Source organism: Aotus nancymaae, unplaced genomic scaffold, assembly GCF_030222135.1.
Source record: "Aotus nancymaae isolate 86718 unplaced genomic scaffold, 86718_ANA_hifiasm-v0.15.2.pri h1tg000016l, whole genome shotgun sequence".
Lineage (NCBI taxonomy): Eukaryota > Metazoa > Chordata > Mammalia > Primates > Aotidae > Aotus > Aotus nancymaae.
This window is the reverse complement of record NW_026988428.1, coordinates 54,703,481-54,728,024: the sequence shown is the minus strand read 5'-3', so window position 1 is coordinate 54,728,024 and position 24,544 is coordinate 54,703,481. Positions and strand designations below refer to the sequence as shown.

General features: G+C 37.4%; 1 protein-coding gene across 5 annotated transcripts in view; it reads right to left on the bottom strand.

The window, feature by feature from the left end:
- The window catches only part of LOC105720554 (uncharacterized), a 382,182-nt gene that overhangs the window by 80,692 nt on the left and 276,946 nt on the right, over positions 1 to 24,544 (bottom strand). For all 5 annotated transcript variants that reach the window (XR_010343018.1, XR_001108180.2, XR_010343017.1 and 2 more), the window contains exons 2-3: positions 18,477 to 18,562; positions 16,154 to 16,275 (exon numbers count right to left, since the gene is read on the bottom strand). Coding sequence is in view for 1 of the 5 variants with exons in the window: in XM_064377348.1 (XP_064233418.1) it covers positions 16,154 to 16,275; positions 18,477 to 18,562 (208 nt within the window). In the remaining 4 variants the exon portion in view is untranslated. The remainder of the gene's footprint in view (positions 1 to 16,153; positions 16,276 to 18,476; positions 18,563 to 24,544) is intronic.

The window sequence follows — 24,544 nt, the reverse complement described above, 5'->3', positions numbered from 1 at the left end:
TCAATATACATAACAATTACTTATGATCAACTTCAATATTATCAAGATGAAAATATCAAATATAAACACATTAGTTTTTATGTAATTTATAAATTTTACTGTCTCACTAAGCAAAGTGTTTAGTTTACTTAAACTTTTATTTCGTTTTTCGTACCAAGACTTTCTCGATGAAGGACGCAATGTCTCAATTCACTTTGTGATACAAGGTCTTTTTTTTTTTTTGAAACAGAGTCTTGCTCTGTCGCCAGGCTGGAGTGCAGTGGTTCAGCCTCGGCTCACTGCAACCTCTACCTTCTGGGTTCAAGCAATTCTTCTGCCTTAGCCTCCTGAGTAGCTGGGACTACAGGTGCATGCCACCACACCCAGCTAAATTTGTATTTTTAGTAGAGACAGGATTTCACCATGGGTGGCCAGGATGGTCTCATTTCTTGACCTCATGATCCGCCCACCTCGGCCTCCCAAAGTGCTGAGATTACAGGCATGAGCCACTGCACCAGGCCACAAGCTCTTAATCCGATTAATAACTCCAGACTGTTTTCCTGCTATTACAACTGTGCCATTAGAATATAATTCTACACAAAAATCAAACTCAAAACCTCATTGTCGATAATGCAATCCTTCATAGTATTAGACAATTCAAATATTCTTTATCCACAATAAAACTAAACAAAATCCATCTTTCATATTATCACCACATTCAGACAACACATATACTAAAAGAATCGTGATGTTAGAAATATGTATGTATTCATCAAGTTGCAAGAAAAAAATACTTTGCTAGCTTATTTGTTCTATGAGTTGGTTTTCCACTTCATTAACTAATTCCTGAATGTGCTGAGACTGTATCATCGGAGAGCTGGTTTAGTTCCTGTCTTTGGGCTGTGAGGTTGGGTACAATTGTATAGTGTTCGGGGGTACTATATCGTATTGCTTCTTCATGCACACAGTATCATTAGCTTCAGAAATGCCAAAATTGTTGTAGTCTCTAATTTTATTATGTATGTTTTGCATCTTTGCATTAACATTTGTTGCTTTCTCTACCCCAGTCACCTACCTAACACCTGTTTCTCCTTCAGACCTTGCTTCTAGCATCATCTTATCCAAAATCATGTCCCTTATTCCGAATTATTTACCTCTCCTCTACAGTCTATACTCTTTACAGTGTAATGTAAGCACTGAGTCACTTGTTTTGCTATCAGTCGTGACCTCAGGTGATTTTCTGAATGCTAAATGTGATTGATTGCTATGACACAAGATCAATGTGATAAGCTAAAAAAATGAAAAAGATAGAATGATGGTATGCAAAGGAAAAGAGTAGAAAAGATAGTATGCAAGTGCCTCACATATAGTTAGGGGAAGTATGGCTTTTTGGAAAATTTGTTTGGGTTAAACACAAATATTTGTTTGCTACATAAGATGTACTTCTTTCTGGGAGTTACTGTCAAAAAAAGCTTGAAAGCCACAGCACCACATGATAAGTGCTTCTCTATCTTGTCTTCTCAGTCCCCAGCAACACTGTTAGCATGTTGTAAACAATGAAAGGTTTGTTGAATGACTAAGTATAAAACCTTCCAAGTTAATTAAGTTAGAAAAGGTTTTTTTTCTTTTACTAATCTAGTATTTTAAAAAGAAATTATTATTAAATTATAATCAATTACAATGTAGTGTTTTTGAAATCATTGTAGTGCTTAAGATTAATGCTTGCAAGCTCATTGCTTGAAACTTAATTTTCTCTAACACAGCTTTCCTATATTTAGGAAGGATATGTCTTAGTTATCATTTTTTGGGTCAAACATCACAGAAATTGATAACTCAGAAAGATTAATATACTTTTACCTTTCAAAGGCTCTTGTCTAAAAATTAGCACAAGTGTTTTATTAAGTTATGCTTAGCATCAGTGATTTTGCACCTCCCTCCCCATATACATACACAAAGTACAGTTCAGTGCTGTTCTTGCTAACATTTAATTGCTATTTCAACGTAATTATCATAACCCTGTTAACTCCAGGCCTAGGTGGAAAGTTAATTTCAACACACTCTGAATTTCATCCTTAGACCTTTCTGTGGCATGTGGATGCTTCCGGATTCCCAGGCTTATGGAACAGTGAAATGTGAGGGAAAGAGCCCACTATCACATGTGGAGCATTCGGGTCTCTAGGCTCTGCTCTAAATCTAACTAGCTTATTAACCTGATTATATGTGATTAATCTCCTAGCATATTGGTTTCTTCAAATGAAAGGTGCTCCCCAGTTCCAACTTAAGCTCTGATATTCTGTGAATCAGGCAAGAAAATTTCTAAGGTGCCTTCTAACTTGCATTTAAATTCCTACTTTTGTTTTAATCTAGTGGAAAACATCTTCCTCTAATTGGAGAGTTTCCAATAAGACACTGTATGTTTGTTTGTTTTTCTAATGTATTTTCAAATTTTCTTTCTCCTACTCATGTGCAGAAATACAGTGATTGCTAGCATTGAATATCTTCCTATTTCTTCCTCAAGAATGTGTTTTCTTCACCTGATAACCTTTCCATCTTTTTAAAAAAAAATAAAATTCTCTTTAAGTGTTTGTTCTTCTATTAAGCATTTGGTTTACACCACTGGCTATCAATGTGATCAAATCTTAGGAATAATGACTGAGGAATTTTCTAAAATATTGGTGGCTAAGCCCCATTCAAAGTCAATTATTTGAGACTAGAGGTCAGACTTGGGCATGAGTATAAATTCTACAGATGATTCTAATTTTAACCGAGGTTGAAATCTTTACACTAATAGACATTAGTCTCCTTAGAAACTCATAGGATTACTTTTCAACTTTTCTAAATATATATTGTTTTTCTAATAACTTTAGCTGCAAGTACAGAGTGTAAACTATAGGTTAAAAAAATGTTTAATGAAAAAACAGATTTAGAGTATCTCAGCCATAGTGTGTATTTTTATGAAAAGTACCCATGATAAATATATGAATATGAGAGAAAGGTTATCTCAGTTTTTCCCGGGATAAACAGAAGTAAAATATTTCCTGGGTATTGGGTAAACTAATTAAAGGATTAGGCAGAACCAATCAAAGCTAAAAATAAGTTGTCAAGCACCTCATTGCAGATAATAATCTTCTTCATTTCAGTGCACCATCCTCTCTTCAACTTTCTAAATAGTTGTCCCTAGGAATTTTCAAACAGTTCTTGACAGTGGTGATTGTTAATATTCCATCTCCCTTTCTGCTCTATCTCAATGTAAGCATGTGCCATATTGTTTGTTTAAGTGAAAAACAGGAACTTCTTTGGTGGCATTTGGAGAAGAGGTAATGCATTAATCTCGGACATAATCTATATGAAGGTGACACACTCGGGTAGACATGGAGAGCATGATTTCCCATGAAAACATCAGTGACTGAGAACCTGGTGAGTAGGACATGAGAGACACCCACATACTAAATTAACGTTATTATTTTTAGGAATAGGTTAGTCAAACTGTTTCTTTTAATTAACTGGTAAAGGGGACTTAAATATATACATTTTCAATGCTTTTGCATGTTGTGAATTGCATTTGGAATAAGAATGCCTGATTTTCCTTTTTAAATAACTTCTAACACCTAATCTACATGTAAATTTTTCTTTCAGTTGAAGATCTTAAAGACCACTATTTAGCCAAAAAGGCATTTTCATATAGGTAAATCTTGATATTCTTTCAGAAAGTTTGGCTTGGGTGTGATTAGTACTCTCAGAGAACACTACTGTGGAAATTACAGCAGTGCTAAGTGAGCGTGACTATACATTCAGATCAATATGTGACGGTGATAGAAAATGCAGAGCATACCTAATCCAGCTAACTATGCCCCTGACAAATGCAGTGTGAGCACTGTGTCATTGCTGCCTTTCCTTTCTTTATTTGCATTATCCATCAGGACAGCCCATGAGGGAATGCCTGGGAACCGTGGAGCTCTCTGTAATAAGCCACAACACTAATGAGGCATAACAAATTTAGCAAGTATCATGTATAATCTTGATCTCTCATTGACACTATTACCCATATAGATTACACGTTGTCATTTGTTACCTGTTTAATGCAGATGAAACAAGAGGGTGTCATTGAGTTACTCCTTTCAGAATTAAACATTTTAAAACAAATCGTCATTCTCCGAGACAAAAACTCAGTAATTCTGCCCTCTGTTTTTGCTGCTGCAACCTATCAGCAGGGTTGGCTGGCTGTTTTTACAGAAGGTCAGCCAGATTTTGTCTTTCTCACAGTTTCAGTTTCCTCCTGGGATTGGGGGTCTAATATATTTTTGTAACGTACCAACTGAACCCAAGATAAACAAGTGCCCAGAGAAACGTGGCCCTAGTATATGCTTCTCTGCAGTTCAAAAATTTAGAAATCAGATGTCTGCAGTGACCTCTTCTGTAGGAACTGTTGCGCCTCAGCTGAGAGGAGATTTTGGTGAGGTCCTGTGTCAATGATGAGATGTCTGATATAAACTAATAGTGATTTATAAACAATCTATACATAATACTATTTCATGTAAGTTTTTTAAAAATGTAAATTCATTACTTTTCAGATGACCCCGTGGGAAGAGACAAAGGTTTGTTCCATTTTACAGATGAATGCATTTTCTAGACAGAAAAGTTACTTTAGGTAAAGAAGGGAAATATGTTTATTCTGGTTTAGCTTTGAGATTTCCTGCAAGTGGAGAGACAGTCATGCATATGCATCGTACAAAATACACACAGAAAAGTCAAGAGATAAGAAAGATGGACAAGGTCTCTTGTTTCTCTTATTCTAACAAGGTTTTTGGAATGAATTTTATGTTTATCTCTGCTAAGGTTTTCACCACCAAAAGATGTGCGCTAGCTGCGGCATTTCACGTAAATTCAGACTCAGGAATGACAAAATTGTAACTCGTATTTTCATTCCCTCCAAATCCTAAATTTTTAAAATAAAAAAGTAGATAGTTTAGCTAATTGCAAGTTAAGTCTTCTTGATTATATTAAATTAAACAAACTGAAGAGGTTAGACTAGGACAAGTTACCAAAAAAAATAGTATTCATATAAGTTATAATTAAACATGTATGGAGTTTCCCATAATGGGCAGTGGTCATGCACCCAGAAAAAAAGAAATCCCTGTAACTCAGAACTTTTGCTATATTTTTACCTACCAAATACCGATGTGCTTCACTGAAAATTCTCATTTAGGAGTTCTGGGTGTTTGGGGTGGAGTGAGGAGGGGAAGACAGGGCAGAGATTTGCAAACATAATGTTGCCCACATCCAGTTTTACTTGGTACTCGTGCTAATTTCATAGGTTAAAATTTTCACCTTCATTAAGTTGCTGCACCTACACTTTCTATGTATTTATTTTCCTTCTTTTCTCTATTGCCTCCTTCTATGTTTGTTTATTTCCCTTTAACATTGATGGCTGCTGTTTGCAGTGGTATTTGGGATTAAAAGTCTTATGTCCTCCCAGATTAATGATGTAACAGAGAAAAGCAAGTCTGTAGAAAACTAGTGTTTATAAATTTTCCTTAGCCTTTGTTCAAGATTGTTAAGAAATTAGTAGTATTGATCATTTTTCTATGATTCTATAATGTAAATTATTGAAGATTGAAACAAGTTGTTTTGTCAAGTACTGCATTATATAATGTCTAAAATCAACTAACTGGAGAGTGACACAGAGGGCTGCCCTCAGCTTTCAGGGTGGAATGGTTAGAATCATTTGATTTTAAGGTCAAAATTGTTCTTGAATGATATCAATTCTAATTTAATTGCAAAAGCATGAAGAAAGAATAAAAACAAAACTTTTCTTTAGTGTTTTGAAGTACCTTGGTTGATGGAGTTACCTTTGAAGAAATGAAGATTCAATGACATGTAACTACAGCTGCCTTTCAAGCAGCAGTATCACAGGTGCAAGATTTATTTTCCAGTCAGTAAGATGGAAATAATTATTGGGGGCCTACTGTGTGCAAGGATCTGAATTCTCTAACGAATTCAGAGAATAAGATGAATTATATGAGCATCTAGTGACAGAGGCTGCTGTAGGTAGAGATCCTAAAATAAGTTTGAAAAACAGTTGTGAGTCTTAGCTAAAAACACAATTCATAGTCTGTTTTTCTTTTTCTCAGAATATAGCATTTTGTAATTCTGGTGTATTGTTAAGAAGCACTTGAGTGCATGTTACATGTGTGTTCCTAGGAAGAAAGCAGACTCAATTAATAGAGTAAACAAACATAAGCAGAAATTTTGAAAGCCACAAACATTAAAGTCAAGTCTGACCTTTATTTAAGATTTATCATCTACTTCCTAGTTGTTTTTATATGTCTATTAAGGAATGTTTCATTGAATATCTTATTACTTAGACATGTTGGATAGAATAATTTGCCTGCTACCTAAGAATGGACAAACTTGCAGATCTAATTGTTTGCTTTGGTATTAACAAAACGTTATTGCATTCTGACTGAGAAATATGCTTACAAACATCAATCTGACTGTGAAATAAACTCACTCTCAAGACTTTAGATTTAACTTGGATTTTTAAAAACTGAATCAGTATAAATTCAGCTAAAGTTGTTTCAACAAATGTGTTACTTTAAAATTTTATATTCCAAATGTTTATCAGAGCCTTCTTAAGTCTTTGTTAGAATCACTAACCTCCTGGTTTGTTTTGTTTTTTGTACTTTAGGTTCTGGTGTACATGTGCAGATCATGCAGGATTGTTGCATACACACATGGCAAGATGGTTTGCTGCCTTCCTCCACTCATCACCTGTATCTGGTATTGCTCCCACTTTATCCCTCCCCACCCCCCGCAGTCCCTCCCCTAGACCCCCTCAACTGACCACAGTGTGTGATGCTCCCCTCCCTGTGTCCACGTGTTCTAATTGTTCAATACCTGCCTGTAAGTGATACCATGCAGTATCTGATTTTCTGTTCTTGTGTCAGTTTGCTGAGAATGATGGTTTCCAGATTCATCCATGTCCCTATGAAGGACATGAACTCATCGTTTTTTATGGCTGAATAGTATTCCAGGGTGTATATGTGTGACATTTTCTTTATCCAGTCTATTGCTGATGGACATTTGGGTTGGTTCCAGGTCCTTGCTATTGTCAACAGTGCTACAGTGAACATACATATGCATGTGTCTTTATAATAGAACAATTTATACCTCTTTGGGTATATACCCAGTAGTGGGATTGCTGGGTCAAATGGATTTCTATTTCTAGGACCTTAAGGAATCGCCACACTGTCTTCCACAATGGTTGCATGACTTTGCACTCCCACCAACAGTGTAAAAATGTTCCTATTTCTCCACATCCTCTCCAGCATCTGTTGTCTCCAGATTTTTTAATGATTGCCCTTCTAAGTGGCTTGAGATGTTATCTCAATGTGGTTTTAATTTGCATTTCTCTAATGACCAGTGATGATGAGCATTTTTCATGTTTGTTGGCCTCAGATGTTTTCTTTAGTCAAGTGTCTGTTCATATCCTTCGCCCACTTTTGAATGGGCTTGTTTTTTCTCTTGTAAATCTGTTTTTGTTTTTTGTAGATTCTGGATATTAGCCCTTTGTCAGATGGGTAAACTGCAAAAATTTTTTCCCATTTTGTTGATTGCCAGTTCGCTCTAATGATTGTTTCCTTTGCTGTACAGAAGCTCTGGAGTTTACTTAGATCCCATTTGTCTATTTTGGCTTTTGTTGCCATTGCTTTTGGTGTTTTAGCCATGAGGTCCTTGCCTATGCCTATGTCCTGAATGGTTTTGCCTAGGTTTTCTTCTAGGTTTTTTATGGTGTTAGGTCTTATGTTTACATCTTTAATCCATCTGGAGTTAATTTTAGTGTAAGGTGTCAGGAAGGAATACAGTTTCTGCTTTCTGCACATTGCTAGCCAGTTTTCCCAACACCATTTATTAAACAGGGAATCCTTTCCCCATAGCTTGTTTTTCTTAGATTGTCTCAAAGATCAGATGATTGTAGATGTGTGGTGTTGCTTCTGAGGCCTCTGTTCTGTTCCATTGGTCTATGTCTCTGTTTTGGTACCAGTACCATGCTGTTTTGATTACTGTGGCCTTGTAGCATAGTTTGAAGTCAGGCAGCATGATGCCTCCAGCTTTGTTCTTTTTGCTTAGGATGGTTTTGGCTATGCAGGCTCTCTTTTGGTTACATATGAAGTTTGAAGTGGTTTTTTCCAGTTCTGTGAAGAAGGTCATTGGAAACTTGATGGGGATAGCATTGAATCTATAAATTACTTTGGGCAGTATGGCCATTTTCAGGATGTTGATTCTTCTCAACCATGAGCAAGGGAATGTTTTTCCATCAAAAAATAAGGAATATTTGTGTCCTCTCTTATTTCATTGAGCAGTGGTTTGTAGTTCTCCTTGAAGAGGTCCTTTACATCCTTTGTTAGTTGAATTCATAGGTATTTTATTCTTTTTGTAGCAATTGTGAATGGGAGTTCACTTTTGATTTGGCTGTTTGTCTGTTATTGGTGTATAGAAATACTTGTGATTTCTGCATATTGATTTTGTATTCTGAGACTTTGCTGAATTTGCTTATCAGTTTCAGGAGATTTGGGGCTGACACGATGGGGTCTTCTAAATATATAATCATGTCATCTGCAAAGACAATTTGGCTTCCTCTTTTCCTAATTGAATACCTTTTATTTCTTTTTCTTGCCTGATTGCTCTGGCTAGAACTTCCAATACTATATTGAATAGGAGTGGTGAGAGAGGGCATCCTTGTCTAGTGCCAGATTTCAAAGGGAATGCTTCCAGTTTTTGCCCTTTCAGTATGATATTGGCTGTGGGTTTGTCATAAATAGCTTTTATTATTTTGAGATATGTTCCATCGATATCTAGTTTATTGAGAATTTTTGTTGAATTTTGTCAAAGGCTTTCTCTGCATCTACTGAGATAATCATGTGGTTTTTGTCTTTGGTTCTGTTTATGTGGTGGATTATGTTTATAGACTTGCGTTTGTTTAACCAGCCTTGCATCCTGGGATAAAACCTACTTGATCGTGATGAATAAGCTTTTTGGCTTGCTGTTGCATTCTGTTTGCCAGTATTTTATTGAAGATTTTTGCGTAGATGTTCATCATGAATATTGGCCTGAAGTATTGTTTTTTAGTTGCGTCTGTGCCCGGTTTTGGTATCAGGATGATGTTGGTCTCATGAAAAGAGTCGGGGAGGATTCTCTCTTTTTGTATTGTTTGGAATAGTTTCAGAAGGAATAGTACCAGCTCCTCTTTGTACCTCTGGTAGAATTCAGCTGTAAACTCATCTGGACCTGGACTTTTTTTTAGTTGGTAGGCTATTAATTGCTGCCTGAACTTCAGCCTATTCAGGGTTTCAACTTCTTCCTGGTTTAGTCTTGGGAGAGTGCAAGTGTCCAGGAATTTATCCATTTCTTCCAGATTTACTGGTTTGTGTGCATAGAGTTGTTTGTAGTAATCTCTTACTGTAGTTTGTATTTCTGTGGAATTGGTAGTGATGTCCCCTTTATCATTTTTTATTGTATCTATTTGATTCTTCTCTCTTTTCTTTTTTACTAGTCTGGCTAGTGGTCTATCTATTTTGTTTATCTTTTCAAAAAACCAGCATTCTTTTTTTTTTTTTTTTTTTTGAGACGGAGTTTCACTCTTGTTACCCAGGCTGGAGTGCAATGGCGCGATCTCGGCTCACCGCAACCTCCGCCTCCTGGGTTCAGGCAATTCTCCTGCCTCAGCCTCCTGAGTAGCTGGGATTACAGGCACGCACCACCGTGCCCAGCTAATTTTCCGTATCTTTAGTAGAGTCGGGGTTTCACCATGTTGACCAGGATGGTCTCGATCTCTTGACCTCGTGATCCACCCGCCTCGGCCTCCCAAAGTGCTGGGATTACAGGCGTGAGCCACAGCGCCCGGCCAAAAAACCAGCATTCTATCTCCTTCGGTTCTGCTCTGATCTTAGTTATTTCTTGTCTTCTGCTAGCTTTTGAGTTTTTTTGATCTTGCTCCTCTAACTCTTTCAATTTTGATGTTAGGTTGTCGATTTTAGACCTTTCCTTGCTCCTCACATGGGCATTTATTGCTATGAATTTCCCTCTCAACACTGCTTTAAATGCGTCTCAGAGATTCTGGTATGTTGTGTCTTCATTCTCATTGGTTTTGAAGAATATCTTTATTTCTGCTTTCATTTCATTGTTTATCCAGTCTATATTTAGGGGCCAGTTGTTCATTTTCCATGAAGTTGTGTGGTTTTGAGTTTAATTTGATTGCACTGTGGTCTGAGAGACTGTTTGTTATGACTTCCATTCTTTTGCATTTTCTGGGGAGTAATTTACTTCCAATTATGTGGTCAATTTTAGAGTAAGTGCAATGTGGTGCTGAGAAGAATGCATATTCTGTGGATTTGAGGTTGAGAGTTCTGTAAATGTCTATTAAGTTCGCTTCGTCCAGATCTGCGTTCAAGTCCTGGATTTCCTTTGTTGATTTTCTGTCTCATTGATCTATCTAATAATACAGTGAAGTGTTAAAGTCTCCCACTATTATTGTGCGGGAGTCTGTCTCTTTGTAGGTTGTTAAGAACTTGCTTTATGTTCCTGGGTGCTCCTGTATTGGGTGTGTATATATTTAGGATAGTTAGTTCTTCTTGTTGTATTAATACTTTTTCCATTATGTAATGCCCTTTGTCTCTTTTGATTTTTGTTGGTTTAAAGTCCATTTTATCAAAGACTAGGATTGCTACCCCTACTTTTATTTGCTCTCCATTTGCTTGGTAAATCTTCCTCCATCCCTTTATTTTGAGTCTATGTGTGTCTTTGCATGTGAGATGGGTCTCCTGAATACAGCACACTGATGGTTCTTGGCTTTTTATCCAATTTGTCAGTCTGTGTCTTTTGATTGGGGCATTTAGTCCGTTTACATTTAATGTTAATATTGTTATGTGTGAATTTGATCCTGCCATTTTATTACTGGTTGGTTTTTTTGCCCTTTCGTTGGCATAATTTGTTCATTGCATCATTGGTCTTTACCATTTGGTTCTTTTTTTGCAGTGGCTGGTACTGGTTTTTCCTTTCTGTGTTTAGTGCTCCCTCAGGAGTTCTTGTAGGGCAGGTCTGGTAGTGACAAAATCTCTCAGCAATTGCTTGTCCATAAAAGATTTTATTTCTCCATCACTTATGAAGCTTAGTTTGGCTGGATTTGAAATTCTGGGTTGAAAGTTCATTTCTTTAAGGATGTTGAATGTTGGCCCCCACTCTTTTCTGGCTTGTAGGGTTTCTGCTGAGAGATGTGATGTGCGTCTGATGTGCTTCCCTTTGTGGGTGACCTGACCTTTCTCTCTGGCTGCCCTTAGTATTTTTTCCTTCTTTTCAACTCTGGTGAATCTGACAATTATGTGCCTTGGGGTTGCTCTTCTAGAAGAGTATTGTTGTGGTATTCTCTGTATTTCCTGTATTTGAATGTTGGCCTGCCTTGCTAGGTTGGGGAAGTTCTCCTGGATAATATCCTGAAGAGTGTTTTCCAGCTTGGATTCATGCTCCCTATCATCTTCCAGTACACTGATCAAGCGTAGATTAGGTCTTTTCACATAATCCTGTATTTCTTGAAGGCTTTGTTCATTTCTTTTCACTCTTTGTTCTCTTTTCTTGACTTCTCATTTTCTTTCATTGAGTTGATCTTCAATCTCTGATTTCCTTTTTTCTACTTGATCTATTTGGCTATTGAAACTTGTGTATGCTTCACAAAGTTCTTGTGCTGTGTTTTTCAGCTCCATCAAATCGTTTATGTTCTTCTCTAAGCTGGTTATTCTAATTAGCATTTCATCTAACCTTTTTTTAAGGTTTTTAGTTTCTTTGCATAGGGTTAGAACATATTCCTTTAATTCAGAGAAGTTTGTTATTACTCACCTTCTGAAGCCTGCTTCTGTCAATTCGTCAAATTTGTTTTCTTTCCAGCTTTGTTCCCTTGCTGGTAAGGAGTTGTGATCTTGTGGTTGGGGAGCGATGTTCTGGTTTTTGATGGTTTCATTCTTGCACTGTTTTTTTCCCATCTCATTGGATTTATATAGTTTTGATTTCAGGTAGCTGCTTGGTGAGGTGGCCTTTCCTTTGTCTGCCTAAAGATGCAGTGCTGGCTGCCACGGGTTCAGTGGAGCTTCTGCGTCTTTTATTTAATCAGGAAAATTAGGCTGGCTTCTGCAATGGCGGCTGCCCCTCCCCCTGCCAAGCTGGATCATTCCTGGTCCCTCTCTAGGTGTGAAACTCTGGTGTGAGTTTTTTTTCAGTCTGCTGGGCTTTGTGTGGGGGACGGGGAGACCCATCCTACCGTATGGGCTGTTTCCCTATTTTTAGTTCCCCTTCTGTCTGGGGGGAGGGTAGATCTGTCCAGCTGGCTTTCTGGCTTTTGTGTCAGCCCGTGCTTCTGCCCAGATCTATGCTGACAGTCCTGGCTCTAGCTGAAGTTGCTGTTCTTCCCTGTTCTGGCAGCTTGCTGAGGCTTTTCAGCCTGGTGAAGATCTCCTGTTCCGTAGGTTGTTGAGGGTTTGGGTGAAGCACTGTATCCGAACTGAAGTCCCAGAGCAAGAGAACGCCCGGTCCTCTGGTCAACTGCACCCACCTCTTGGGTGGGGCAGTGCTCTGCCAGGCCTCAACTTGCCGTATTTGGTTTATACCCACTGTCCAACCAGACCCACAAAATGAACCTGGTAACTCATTTGGAATTGTGGAGACCACTCGGCTTCTGTGTCTCTCTCACTGGGAGCTGCCTCTTACTCAGCCATCTTGGGATCCACCAACCTCCTGTTTTTTAAATGGATGAATGTTACTTTACATGAAACAAATAGGCATATGATTTAAAATGTAGCAGCCTATTGTAATTGAATATATTAATGTTTTTGAAATGAAAATACTATTAAAAAAAGAAACTAGACTGTTCTCTGAAAAAAAGTCTTAACAATATATAGCTAATGTATTCTTTGAATTAGACATTAACAGAAGTAATAATAATGCTATTTAGAAATAAGCAATTCTCAGGTTTCAGATTGAGTTCAATTGAAATCAATTTCACTTTAACTTTTTTTGTGAACTATATAAGTAGAATATTCTGAAGAATTATCTGAAAAACTACTAGTGAATTTACTTAAAGATAGATTTGAATTAGACTGAAATCCAGAATTAAAACACACACACACAACAGTTTGAACACATTGAAACCAGTTTCAGTTTACATTCTAAAAATGCATCATGATTTATTTCAGCTCAATTCCACAGGCAATCATTGAGTGCATACTACTGTATGGTAGTTTATAAACAGTTCATTTTAGAACTTTAAAATATATTTTGCATTCCTTTGTCTTAAGGAAAAGTCTGTATATTCACATCTGGGAATCCAAGGACAACAGTGCTATTGTTATAAGTAATATTTCATTTAATAGATTTATAATTCCCATTTTACTTATTTGAAATAGGACTCACTGCAACAAAATTCTAGTACACTTATAAAATGATGCTACTTTTTCATGCTTTAGTGGAGAAAGCATTTGACTTGGCCTCAGAAATGCTGGAATCTTGACTAGATTTTATAATTAATTCTGTGACTGCAGGATGGGCCCTATAGCTGGTAAAGGGCTTGGTAGGCCCTGTAGGCTGGAAGAGCAGGGTACAAGCTAGGACTGTGTTCAGGCTTGAGTGCTCTATACTGTGCTGTTCTCTACTGGCTTCTTGTATGCTGGACAATTCAAAGGTAATGAGGTACACCTGGCTAGAATGAGGGGTCTCTCTCTAGCACATTTTCAGATGACGCTATGTACAGGAGTACTAGAGTTCTACGAGTATAAAGCTCGGCTTGTAAATTTCAGGTTCCAGAAGTCTGATCTGACTTCCATGCAGGCAGACCTATCATCCTCAGTGTAGTCCACTGATGAGGATTGTCTGGAAGGAACTCAAATGTTATACCTTTCCCAGTCATTTGATGCTATTACTGATCTCTCTGTGTATGATAACTGTGCTGACTTCTTTTTATGTTCACTAAAGAGGGAAATCTTGTTGATTCACTCCATTGTTTGTGTGTCTGTGTCTAATTAATTTCTTCATCAATCTGAAGTTTTTGCTATTGAAGATTGCCCAGACAGTAGTTGTACAATGACCGCTGAATATGTCTTTTATTCTTCATAGTCTGTACATTTGGCCTCTTCCCCCTTATGAATATAATTGAAACTTACGGTCTCTAGATTAGATTGTCTTTCAACTCTAATATTCTATTGCTCTCCAAGTGGAAAATTCTTATTTGTTGAGAAATAAGTTGTATTTTCTATATCCTAACCCAGAGTTCATGCTGTATCTCTTTTGTGATGGAAAGTCCCATGCTGCCATTGATTTCTAAAAATGTGTGGGTGTTTTATATTGTCCCTAAGTGCCTCACTAGGATCTGGAAGCATCTTGACCAGATAACAGACTGTAATATCTGGGCCGGACCTATGGGCTGACCTTTGCTTTCTCTCCCAGTTTATGTTACTAGATTGATATTCATTCTGGAGAGAATCACATCAGCTTCTAGGTGCCCTTTCAAACTAGGAATAGCAATATTATAAAGTAACAAATATATGTATATTTAGCACAGTAGGGTTTTGTGATCTGGTACACAGAAGACTCTTTTTGCTTTATTTGTCCTCTGTGTTTTTTCTCTAATCACGGACAAAGAAAGTGTTCTGAGGAAAAGCAAGAACTGTGTCAGCATGGATAAATTTGAATCAGTAGGACAGATAGAATTAGCCTGAGCCTTGGAGGAAAAAAAAAATAGAAAACTGCTAGTATTTTAACTGAAGAAGAAATTTAGTACATGATCTTGGTTATGTCAATGTTGTAACATTTGAGAAGCAAAAAATGGAAGATGAAGTAATCTAGAAATTAGTAACCACTTTTAGATAGGGAAACACAAAGGAAGATGTGAAGTTACCAAAATCTGTGAGTGGAGAAAACTGGCCAGTGCTTCTGGCACTGGAACCCTGATGAAGGGTACTGTGATAGTGCTGGAGAAATGGGAGCGAACAATCAGGAACTGGAATGGTGGAAAAGACCAGGGATCCAACCACTTCCAGGGATCACCAGAAGAAAGAACAACAAGAGAGGTAAAAAACAAGAATAATCACTCCTTTTCTCACAACTGCTGATTCTCCACAAGCGGCTTCCATTAGTAAAACCTGGGAGACAGACAGTGCACTAGCAAAGGAACCTGTAAATGCAGTTTTCACCTTTTTAGCTACAGTATTACAAAGTTGTGAAAATTAAATGAGTGTATGCATGCAGAGTGCTTATCACAAAAGACCTAGTCCACAGATTGGAAATACATATTTCATCATGCTGATTCCTGCATTGGAGATACCTCCAATCAATTTTAACTTCTTGTCCATGGTCAGATTTGTAGAGTTGCTTAAGGATGACCTAGCAGAGCAAGATCAGATTTCAGATAGTATCTTTGAGACTATCAGATATGCACCATGTTGATCCTCTCCATCTCCCTTACCTGAAGGCATCAGGACTTCAAAACTCTGCTTCTCATCTGAGAAGAGCAGTGACTTCTGATTGGACTATTCCTTGTCAGAGTCATGTGTAAGGATGGGAAACATCATATTAATGAATTTGCTTATTAGAACAATCCCCCCACCTTTCATCTTTCTTCCCTTTTCTAACCTAAATCTTTGTGTACCTGTACATGTGAGCTCCTCTATTTCCAGCCACCACAGGACTCCTGAATGTCTCTACATGACATTTAGAATGTCTTCGTCCTCACCTCACATACATTCACTAGGCACAAGAGATTTCAAAGCATCATTATGCAATGGTTTCTTAATATTACATTGTCTATTCAGTACATGTGTATATTTAAACAACTTAAAATTAATAGCAGCCATTAATACAGAGCAAATAAATACAAGCAGTCAAGCACATCTGGAGGGTGAGTATTCCTTTGCATCATTTCATTCCTTTTCAGGGACAAGTTCAATGTAGTTATAAATTCCCTCAGAAAACTGAACCCCTTTATTATATTTTAACCAGTGGCAAAGATCAAAATTCCTACTAGGGAGAAAGAAGTTAAAGTAAACAAAAGTAGTTCTAGAAAATATTGTGGCCAACATGATGAAAAACCCCATCTCTACTGAAAATGCAAAAATAAGCCAGATCTGGTGGTACGTACCTGTGATTCCAGCTACTCTGGAGGCTGAGGCAGGAAAATTGCTTGAACCCAGGAGGCAGAGGTTGCAGTGAGCCCAGATTGTGCCACTGCACTCCAGCCTGGGTAACAGAGTGAGACTCTGCCTAAAAAAAAAGAAAAAAAAAGAAACTATTGTGGCCACATCGAAGTTGATATTACATTTTTCTGTTGGTTGAAGGAACTCATGTTGGCTGTGCTTAGTTTCTCCATTTTACAAAGTCGACATTGTATTAGATTTTAAATGGATAGGTGTAACCACTTAGTCTAAATAAAATTATCAGATTATCACCAATAATTTTATTAGTAATGAAAATATATTCATGGAAAGGAAACAGCTGTGTATCCTTGGTGTGAGACTCTCTGTTAAGTCTCATTTGCTTCAACTGCTCTGTCTGGAATCTGGCATTGCTGGCCAGTTCCTGTCTCCCTGGCTGCAGTTGCCAGTGAACAAAAACTTCCTGCCCAACCATTAGACTCACTTTGGTGTTCTTGCTCCATGGTGAGTCTGACTCAGCCTGACCTTCTAGATTGCTGGCCCCGGTTCACTTGACCTCAAGAACCTCCTTGCTCACTCCTGCCTTGCATGACTCCTTGGCTTCTAGACCCTCCATTTTCCCTGACTCACTTCTAGCTGCAAAATCCTTAGCACCCGGCCAGGTTTCCAGGCACTGACCTCTGACAGATCTGGGATGTTTAACCAGCAGCCTGTCTGGTTCTGCCTTAAACTTCTACCTGACTCCAACAGATTTCTTCAAAAACATTTTAAGTTAGTGTTCAAGTGCAAAAGAATGGGACGAGCAAAGTGACCCAAGCGACCAGTGTCAATGGCTGGCTGGTTGGTTGTGGACAAAATACCTCACAGGATAGCTTTGCCTGGTAACGTCACTGAGGTCCATGGACAACCAATGAAACATATCATTTATCATGAGAAGTCACACTTACATTCTCATTTAGATCTGTAGTTCCCTCTCGCATCTCTAGTTTTATTTTTCTCTTATTTTCCTTATTGAGGTTAACTACTTGTTTACATCTTTTATTGGTCTTTTTTTTCTTATATATACTTATCCGCATATTGGTATGTACTTATCTGTTATGATAATAATTTCATTAATTTTGTTATTGATTAACTTTATCTTCCTTTTTCTCTCAGTTATTTAGTGACTTCCTGTTTCTCTTAGTTATTTAGAATGTAGACTTTATAACTAGATTGCCTAAGCTATAAACTTGGCTCCACTGATTACTAGGCATGTAATCTCGGATGAGTTGTTTAATCCCTCATGACTCAGTTTCCTCCCCTAGGAAAGAGGAACAATGATAAACTTACCTCATCAAGTTGATGTTTACACTCACAGCTACTTTGAAATTATAAGAATTATTAGGACCCATCACCAGAAATTGTATTTAATGTCATCATTATAAAGCATATATTATCACAAATTTATTTTATAAATATGTTGATAATCGTAATTAAATTTTTTATAATTCTAATTTATTTTATGCATCTACATTTATTTTGAGATGGGCTTTATAGGATTCACCAGTTTGCCAGGAGTTTCCATGGCACAAAAAAAGTAATAATTCCCTGCCTTACAGAATAGCAGAGCAGCAGGTTGAGAGGAACCTAGATCCTGGGATTATCCCTCAGAATTCCCTTCATCATCTCTTCTCTGGAGTATTACAAGAGATAAATTTCTTTCTTTTGGGCATCTTTTTGGTTACACAGGGGTCAGGGAGCTGCATGAGGAGGGTAGTCTGTCCTTTGCCTGCAGAGGCACTGCTGGGCTGCCACGGACTCAGTCCAGCTGCTGTGTAAGCTTCCTCTGACTTTTGTTTACACAGGTAAATTTAGGCCCACCTCAGCAATGGCAGACGCCCTTCCCCCCACTAAGCTTGATTGTTCTGGGTCAAGCTCAAGGGCTTCAGCTGGTCTTTATGGGGGCCCAGCCATATAACATGTCTCCCTGCTTTCAGTTTCCCCTCTTTCTGGGGAGCAGGTAGCTCCATCCTGCAGGCAATCTCAGTGCTAGTCGAAACGTCTGCCCAGATCTGTGCTGGTAACTTGCAGCACTTTTCAGCCTGTCAGGAATCTCCTGGTCTGTAGGTTGCAGAGGGCATAGGAGAAGCACAGTATCTGAACCTGAGCGCTAGAGGGGGAAAAGTCCCTGATCCTCTGGTCAGTTGCACTTCTCAGGTGAGGCAGTGCCCTGTCCTGTCTCACTTTGCCCTCCTTGGGCTATACCCACTGTCCAACCAGTCCCATTTAAATGAACCTGGTACCTTGGTTGGAAATGCAGAGATCACTCACCTTCTGCATGTCTCTCGCTGGGAACTGCATTCCAGAGCTGTTCCTATTATTAGGCCATGTTGGCGTAATCCCTCCAAAACTTGGTTCTAAAGAAAGAAATGGAGAAACTCGAGCTTAAACAAAAGTGATAGGCCAGTAAGCGTAAAATATCTTTTAAAAAGTTGCCCCTTCTTTTATGCATAAACATAATTAGAACTCCTTTAAACACTATTGGTTATTTAAAGTAAAAATAAAATGTGAGCATGAGTTTTCTGGTAAACAGAGAACTAAAATAAATGACAAGAACACAAAAAATGGGAGTACAGTGATATACGTAAAAATAAAGTTTTCACTTTTTATGACACAAAATATTTTTTGAGTATAGAATGTGGTAAGTTAAAAATGCATATTGTAATAAATAAGCTGACAACTGAAAAAAAGCACAGAGACATAAATAAAAATCTATTGGAAGAGGTTACATGAATAATAAAATGTTTAATTTACCACTAGCAAAAAATAAATAAGAGGCAGAAAGAGAAAAAGATAGCAGAGAGGACAAAGAAAAATCAAACAAATATGATAAACTTGAAAAATTATATGTTAATTACAGCAAATGTAAATGGACTAAACATTTTTTACAAATTGTCTGAATAAGAAAACAAGACTTGCCTATGTGTTCTTATGAGAAATTCATTAAAAGCATAAACAGGTTGAAAATAGAATAATGAAAAATAGCACATAAATACTAATCATACAATTATTAGGCAAAGTAAACTATAAGAGTAAAACCAAAAATAAAAAGATTTCATGATAAAAATATCAATTAATCAAAGAGACATAATATTATGAAATGCATATGCATCCAAAGACAAAGATCCTTTTTAGGGAATTTAGATAAATCTTCAACAATAATTGGAAACTTTAGCTAGCTCTCCCTGTAATAAGTAAATAAACAAGATTTATAAAGATAAAAAAGATTTAAACTACACTCTCACCCAAGTTGACCTGATTGATATTTATGGAACCATACACCCAACACAAGCAGAATACATATCTTTCTAAAGTGCAAATGAAATATTGGCTCAGATAAACCACATGCTGTGTCATAAAACAAGTCTTTTAATATACTTCATAGGACTAAAATTGTGCAGAATATGTTTGTGAGCCACATGATGATGCTAAATAAGAAACCAGTAGTTATAAGTGATACTTTTTTTGTTTTTTAAGAAATAATACTTTTTTTGTTTTTTAAGAAATGGGGGTCTTGCTCTGTTGTCCAGGCTGGAGTGCAGTAGAATGATCAGGCTTACTCTAGCCTTGAATTCCTGGATGTGAGCGATCCTCCCACCTTAGCCTCTAGAGTAGCTAGGACTACAAATGTGTACCACCAAACACAGCTAATTGTTTTTTCCTAATAGAGACAGAAGCTAACATTTAACAATTTACTAAATGCATGAAATTATCAGCAAATTGAGAATAGAAGATAACCTTTATTGAATTCAGAATATTAAGGATACTCAAATAACAAAAAAGGCCAACAAACCCAATACAATTTGGTAAAAGTCTCAGACACCTGGGAAAAGAATATATGCAAATTTCTAATAAGTACATGAAAAGATGCCCAATATTTCACTCATTAAGACAATGCAAATTAAATACACCATGAGATATCTACCTACACATCTACCAGAATGGCAAGTTATTGAATCACAGAGTGAAAACACCAAATTTTGTAGAGCATGTAGAACAGCTGAAACTCTTATAAGTTGGTTGTGGAAATGTAAAGTAATACCACGATTTAGAAAACTGTCAGTTTCTGAAAAAGTTAAATACACATCTACCCTATGGTTCGGCAATTTTACTCCTATGTCTAGATTTAAGGGAAATGAAAACGTATTTGTCTACCATAAACTTTATATTAAAAAGTTTACATCATTTTTATTTATCATAAACCCAAAACTAGAAATAATCTTGATTTTCAACAACGGATAATGGATATTTTATGTATACAATAAGATACTCAGTAATAAAAAGAAATAATCTGATAATACATGCAACAACATGGGTAAAACTCAAAAATATTATGCTCAGTGATAAACACCAAATATGTATCCTGTATTACTGCACTTATATGAAATTCTGGAATGGATAAAACTAACCTATAGTAATAAAAATCACAATAATACTTGCTTTGTCATATGGAATTGATGCACAGGAGCACAAGAGAACTTCCTGGGGTTATAAAAATGTTTTTATGTTGATATATGTCATGTTTTTGTCTGTTTTTTCCTGCTGTAACATAATACCTAAGACTGGGTGATCTATAATAAACAGTCATCTACTGGCTCGTGTTTCTGAAGCTGGAACGTCCAAGATCAAGGGGCTGGGGTCTGATCAGAGTCTTCTTGCTATATTACCTTGGTGAAGGGCAAAGTGACAGGGAGGTAAGGAGGGAGAGAGAGAGATGGGTGCCTGAACTTGGCTTTTTATAATGAAGTAACTCCCTCAATAACAGCCTTAATCGATTCATGAGAGTGGAGCCCTCATGGCCTAATCACCTCTTAATGCTTCCACCTCTTAACATCCTTGAATTGGATATTAAGTTTAACACATCCTTTCTGGGTAGCACATTCAAACCATAGCATTCCACCCTGACCCCCAAATTTTCACAGTACAATACATTTATTCCATCCCAATAGCCCCAATTAACTTATTTTTTATCAGCAACTCAAGTCCAGACTATCATCTAAATCAGATATGGGTGAGACTCAAGGCACAATTCATTCTGAAGCAAATTCCCTTCCTCTGTAAGCCTGTGAAATCAACATGAGTTATCTACTTCCAAAATACAATAATGGGACAGTGATCAGATAAATATTACCATTCCAAAGTGAGAAACTGGAAGGAGAAAGGAGTAGCAGGCCCCAAGTAAGTCTGTAACCAGCAGTGCAGACAACAAATCTTAAGACTTCAAAACAATATTTCACTCCATCACTACCTCCTGGACACACTGAAGGGGCAGTTATATCCCCACATTTAGTCCCACCCTTATGGTTTTGCTGGGCTCAAACCATGCACCAACTCTCATGGGTTGGAATTTCAGGACTGCAACTGTCCTAACCAGATTTTACACACTAGTACCTTTACAGCTTGGGGGGCTTGGAAGAGGGCCCATCTCTGGGGTTCCATTAAGCATTACCTTGTGAAAGCCCTTACCCCACAGGTCTGCTTGCCATTTCTCTAGGAGGGCTCTCTGTGGTTTCTCTAACCCTGTGACAAGTCTCTGCCTGGGTCCTCAGGTTATCAGCCAACATCCTTTGAAATCTAGGTGAAGTAAGGCATTCTCCCACAACTCTTACATTCTGTTCACCTGCAGAATTAGCACTACATGGATGCGACAGGTTGTATCTCCTGGAGCAGTAAGTTGAGCTGTGCCTGGGCCCTCTTGAGTCATGACTGGGCAGCTGAAGAGCACTGCACCAGAATGTGGGGAAAAGAGATTGGGTAGTGAGCCCCAAGCTTCTGAGGGTGCCCTAGACCTTTCTTTAGACATATTTCCTTCTCCCATGCCTTGACATTCATGGACTGTGATGGTAAGGGCAGCACAGGTAATCTCTGAAGTGCCTTCAGGGTTATTCTTCCATTGTTCTGCTGAATAACCTCTGGCTTCCTTCTATCCGTACTAATTTCCTTATCAAATGGCTGTGCCAAACCCTTGGTTTCCTCTCCTTAAAATGCTTCTTCATTCTCTACCATTCTTCCAAGCTGAAAATCCTTCAAATCCCTGAGTTCTGTTTCCCTTTTAATTATAAATTCCATCTTTAAATAATTTCTTCTCATGTTTTACTATATACAGTTAAAAGAAGCCACGTAGCACCCTAGATACTTTGTTGCTTAGATGTTTCTTCCAAAAGATATCCCCTTAAATTACGCCTTCCACAAAGCCTTTGGTCAAGAACACAATTGAGCCAAGTTCTTTGCCACTTTATAACAAGAATAGCCTTTCCTCCAGTTTTCAAAACCTTGTTCATTTCCATGGAAATTTCATTAATTGCCTTTACCATTCATATTTCTACCAAAATTCTGATCATGATGACTTAAATAATCTCTAGGAAATTTCAGAATTTAACTGGAGCTTTTCTTCCAAGGCCTCACCAGAATTTCCCTTAATGTTCTATTCATAATAATACAGTGTTTTTCCAGCCAACTCCTCCAAACTCTTCTAGCCTCTGGCCATTACCCAGTTCCAAAGCCACGGCCACATTTTAAAGTATTTTTTATAGCTATACTCCACTCCCCAGTACCAATTTTCTGTCTCAGTTTGTTTTGTGTTACTATAACAGAATGCCAGATACTGGGTAATTTATAATTAATAAAAATGTGTTGTCTTATGGTTCTGGAGGCTGATAAGTCCAAGCTCAAGGGGCCAGCATCTACTAAGGATGTTCTTGCTATGCAATCCCATGGAGGAAGGGCAGAGAGAAAGTAAGAGAGAGGGAAGAAGGTCAAACTCAGCTTTTTATATCAAACCCACTCCTGCAATAATAGTATTCATTCATGAGGGTGAAGCTTTCATGACCGAATCACCTCTTCAAGGGCCCATCCCTTAACATTATTGTACTGGGGATTAAGTTTCCAACACAGGCTTTTTGGGGGACACAGTCAAACCATAGCAGATATTAGTATTATATGTAATGTAATAGGATAAATAATAGGATAATATTAATTGCCTACTATATTAAGTGCACTGCTCTAAGTGCTGCTAGAGAAACACTATTAAAGGCAGTAGAAGAGATCCTTGGTTTGATAAAGAAAAACAACAAATAAAAATATAGCTACTGAACATTAATAAATACAATAACTGGCAAATATAACTGTGATGAGAGTAGTATTTATTTTGATATAATGAACACCTGGGAAATGTTTTCTGGGAAGGTAACAAGTCAACTGAGTTCTGAAGAATGACAAGAAGCGATCCATAGGATGTGCTGAATTAAGGACAATCTAGGCAGCAGCCCTGAAGTGCTTGGTCTATTCCAAAAACAGAAGAGAGGTTAATCTACCAGCAATATAGTGAGATAAAGAGAGAGTGGTATGAGCTTATGGAGATCTGGGTAGGTATCAATGTCACAGTGCCTTTGGGGCCATAATAAGTAGTACAGACTTAATCAACATAGCCAGCACTTCTGAATCTCATGGAATGTCAAGCACCAGATTTACTTTCTTGAACAGCTATTCAACCAAGAAACAGGTATGAAACAATAGGTTTCAACATTGGATAAAATAGGAGTACATATCCTGAAAAAAAGTAGAAAAAAGGTGAGCTGTGTGATTTTCCAAGCTTATTGCCTAGAAGCAGTTTCCACTACAAGAAGCAGAAACTAAAACAGACACTGTCAGTCTTCCAAAGAAAGAGACAGAAATTGGAGTTTGGGAAGACCAATAGAGTGGAGTATTTTTGGCACAGAATACCACAAAGGAGAGGGCTACACTAAGAGAAACCACCATAAACTGGAAGAGAGAGACTTCCTCAAATTTTTGGTTGTGTGCTAATCTCTGCATGGCAAGGGGAAACTGTCTTAAATCAAGGAAAGAACTGCGAGAAGGGAGTAAATCAGACAATTTATGCAGCTCATACAGGATAGGAAGAATTTGTGCCAGGCTTTAAAGAATTCATACACACACAGACAATATTATAGAGTCTTCTGAAGAACAGCCTCTTAGTTAAAGTACTTAAGTTAGTCCAAGATGAAGGCTGTTTTGGAATCACTTTAACAAAGCTGGAAAACAAACTTTAAAAGTATCAAACTTATTCCTAACAAATTAATTCAATACCATAAAAATTTCAAGCTCTATAAAGAACAACTTTCAAACCCACCACCTAATAAATAAAACACAATGTCTGGCATCAAATAAAAATTGCTAGACAGAACAAGAGGCCAGAAATTATAAACTATTATCAGGCAGAAAAACCAATAAATAGAAACTCAGAAATGACAGAGATAAAAGGATTTAGCAAAAAGAACATTAAAACACTGATTATAAATATGCTAAATACACTCAAGATGGTAAAGAAAATAAATGAACAT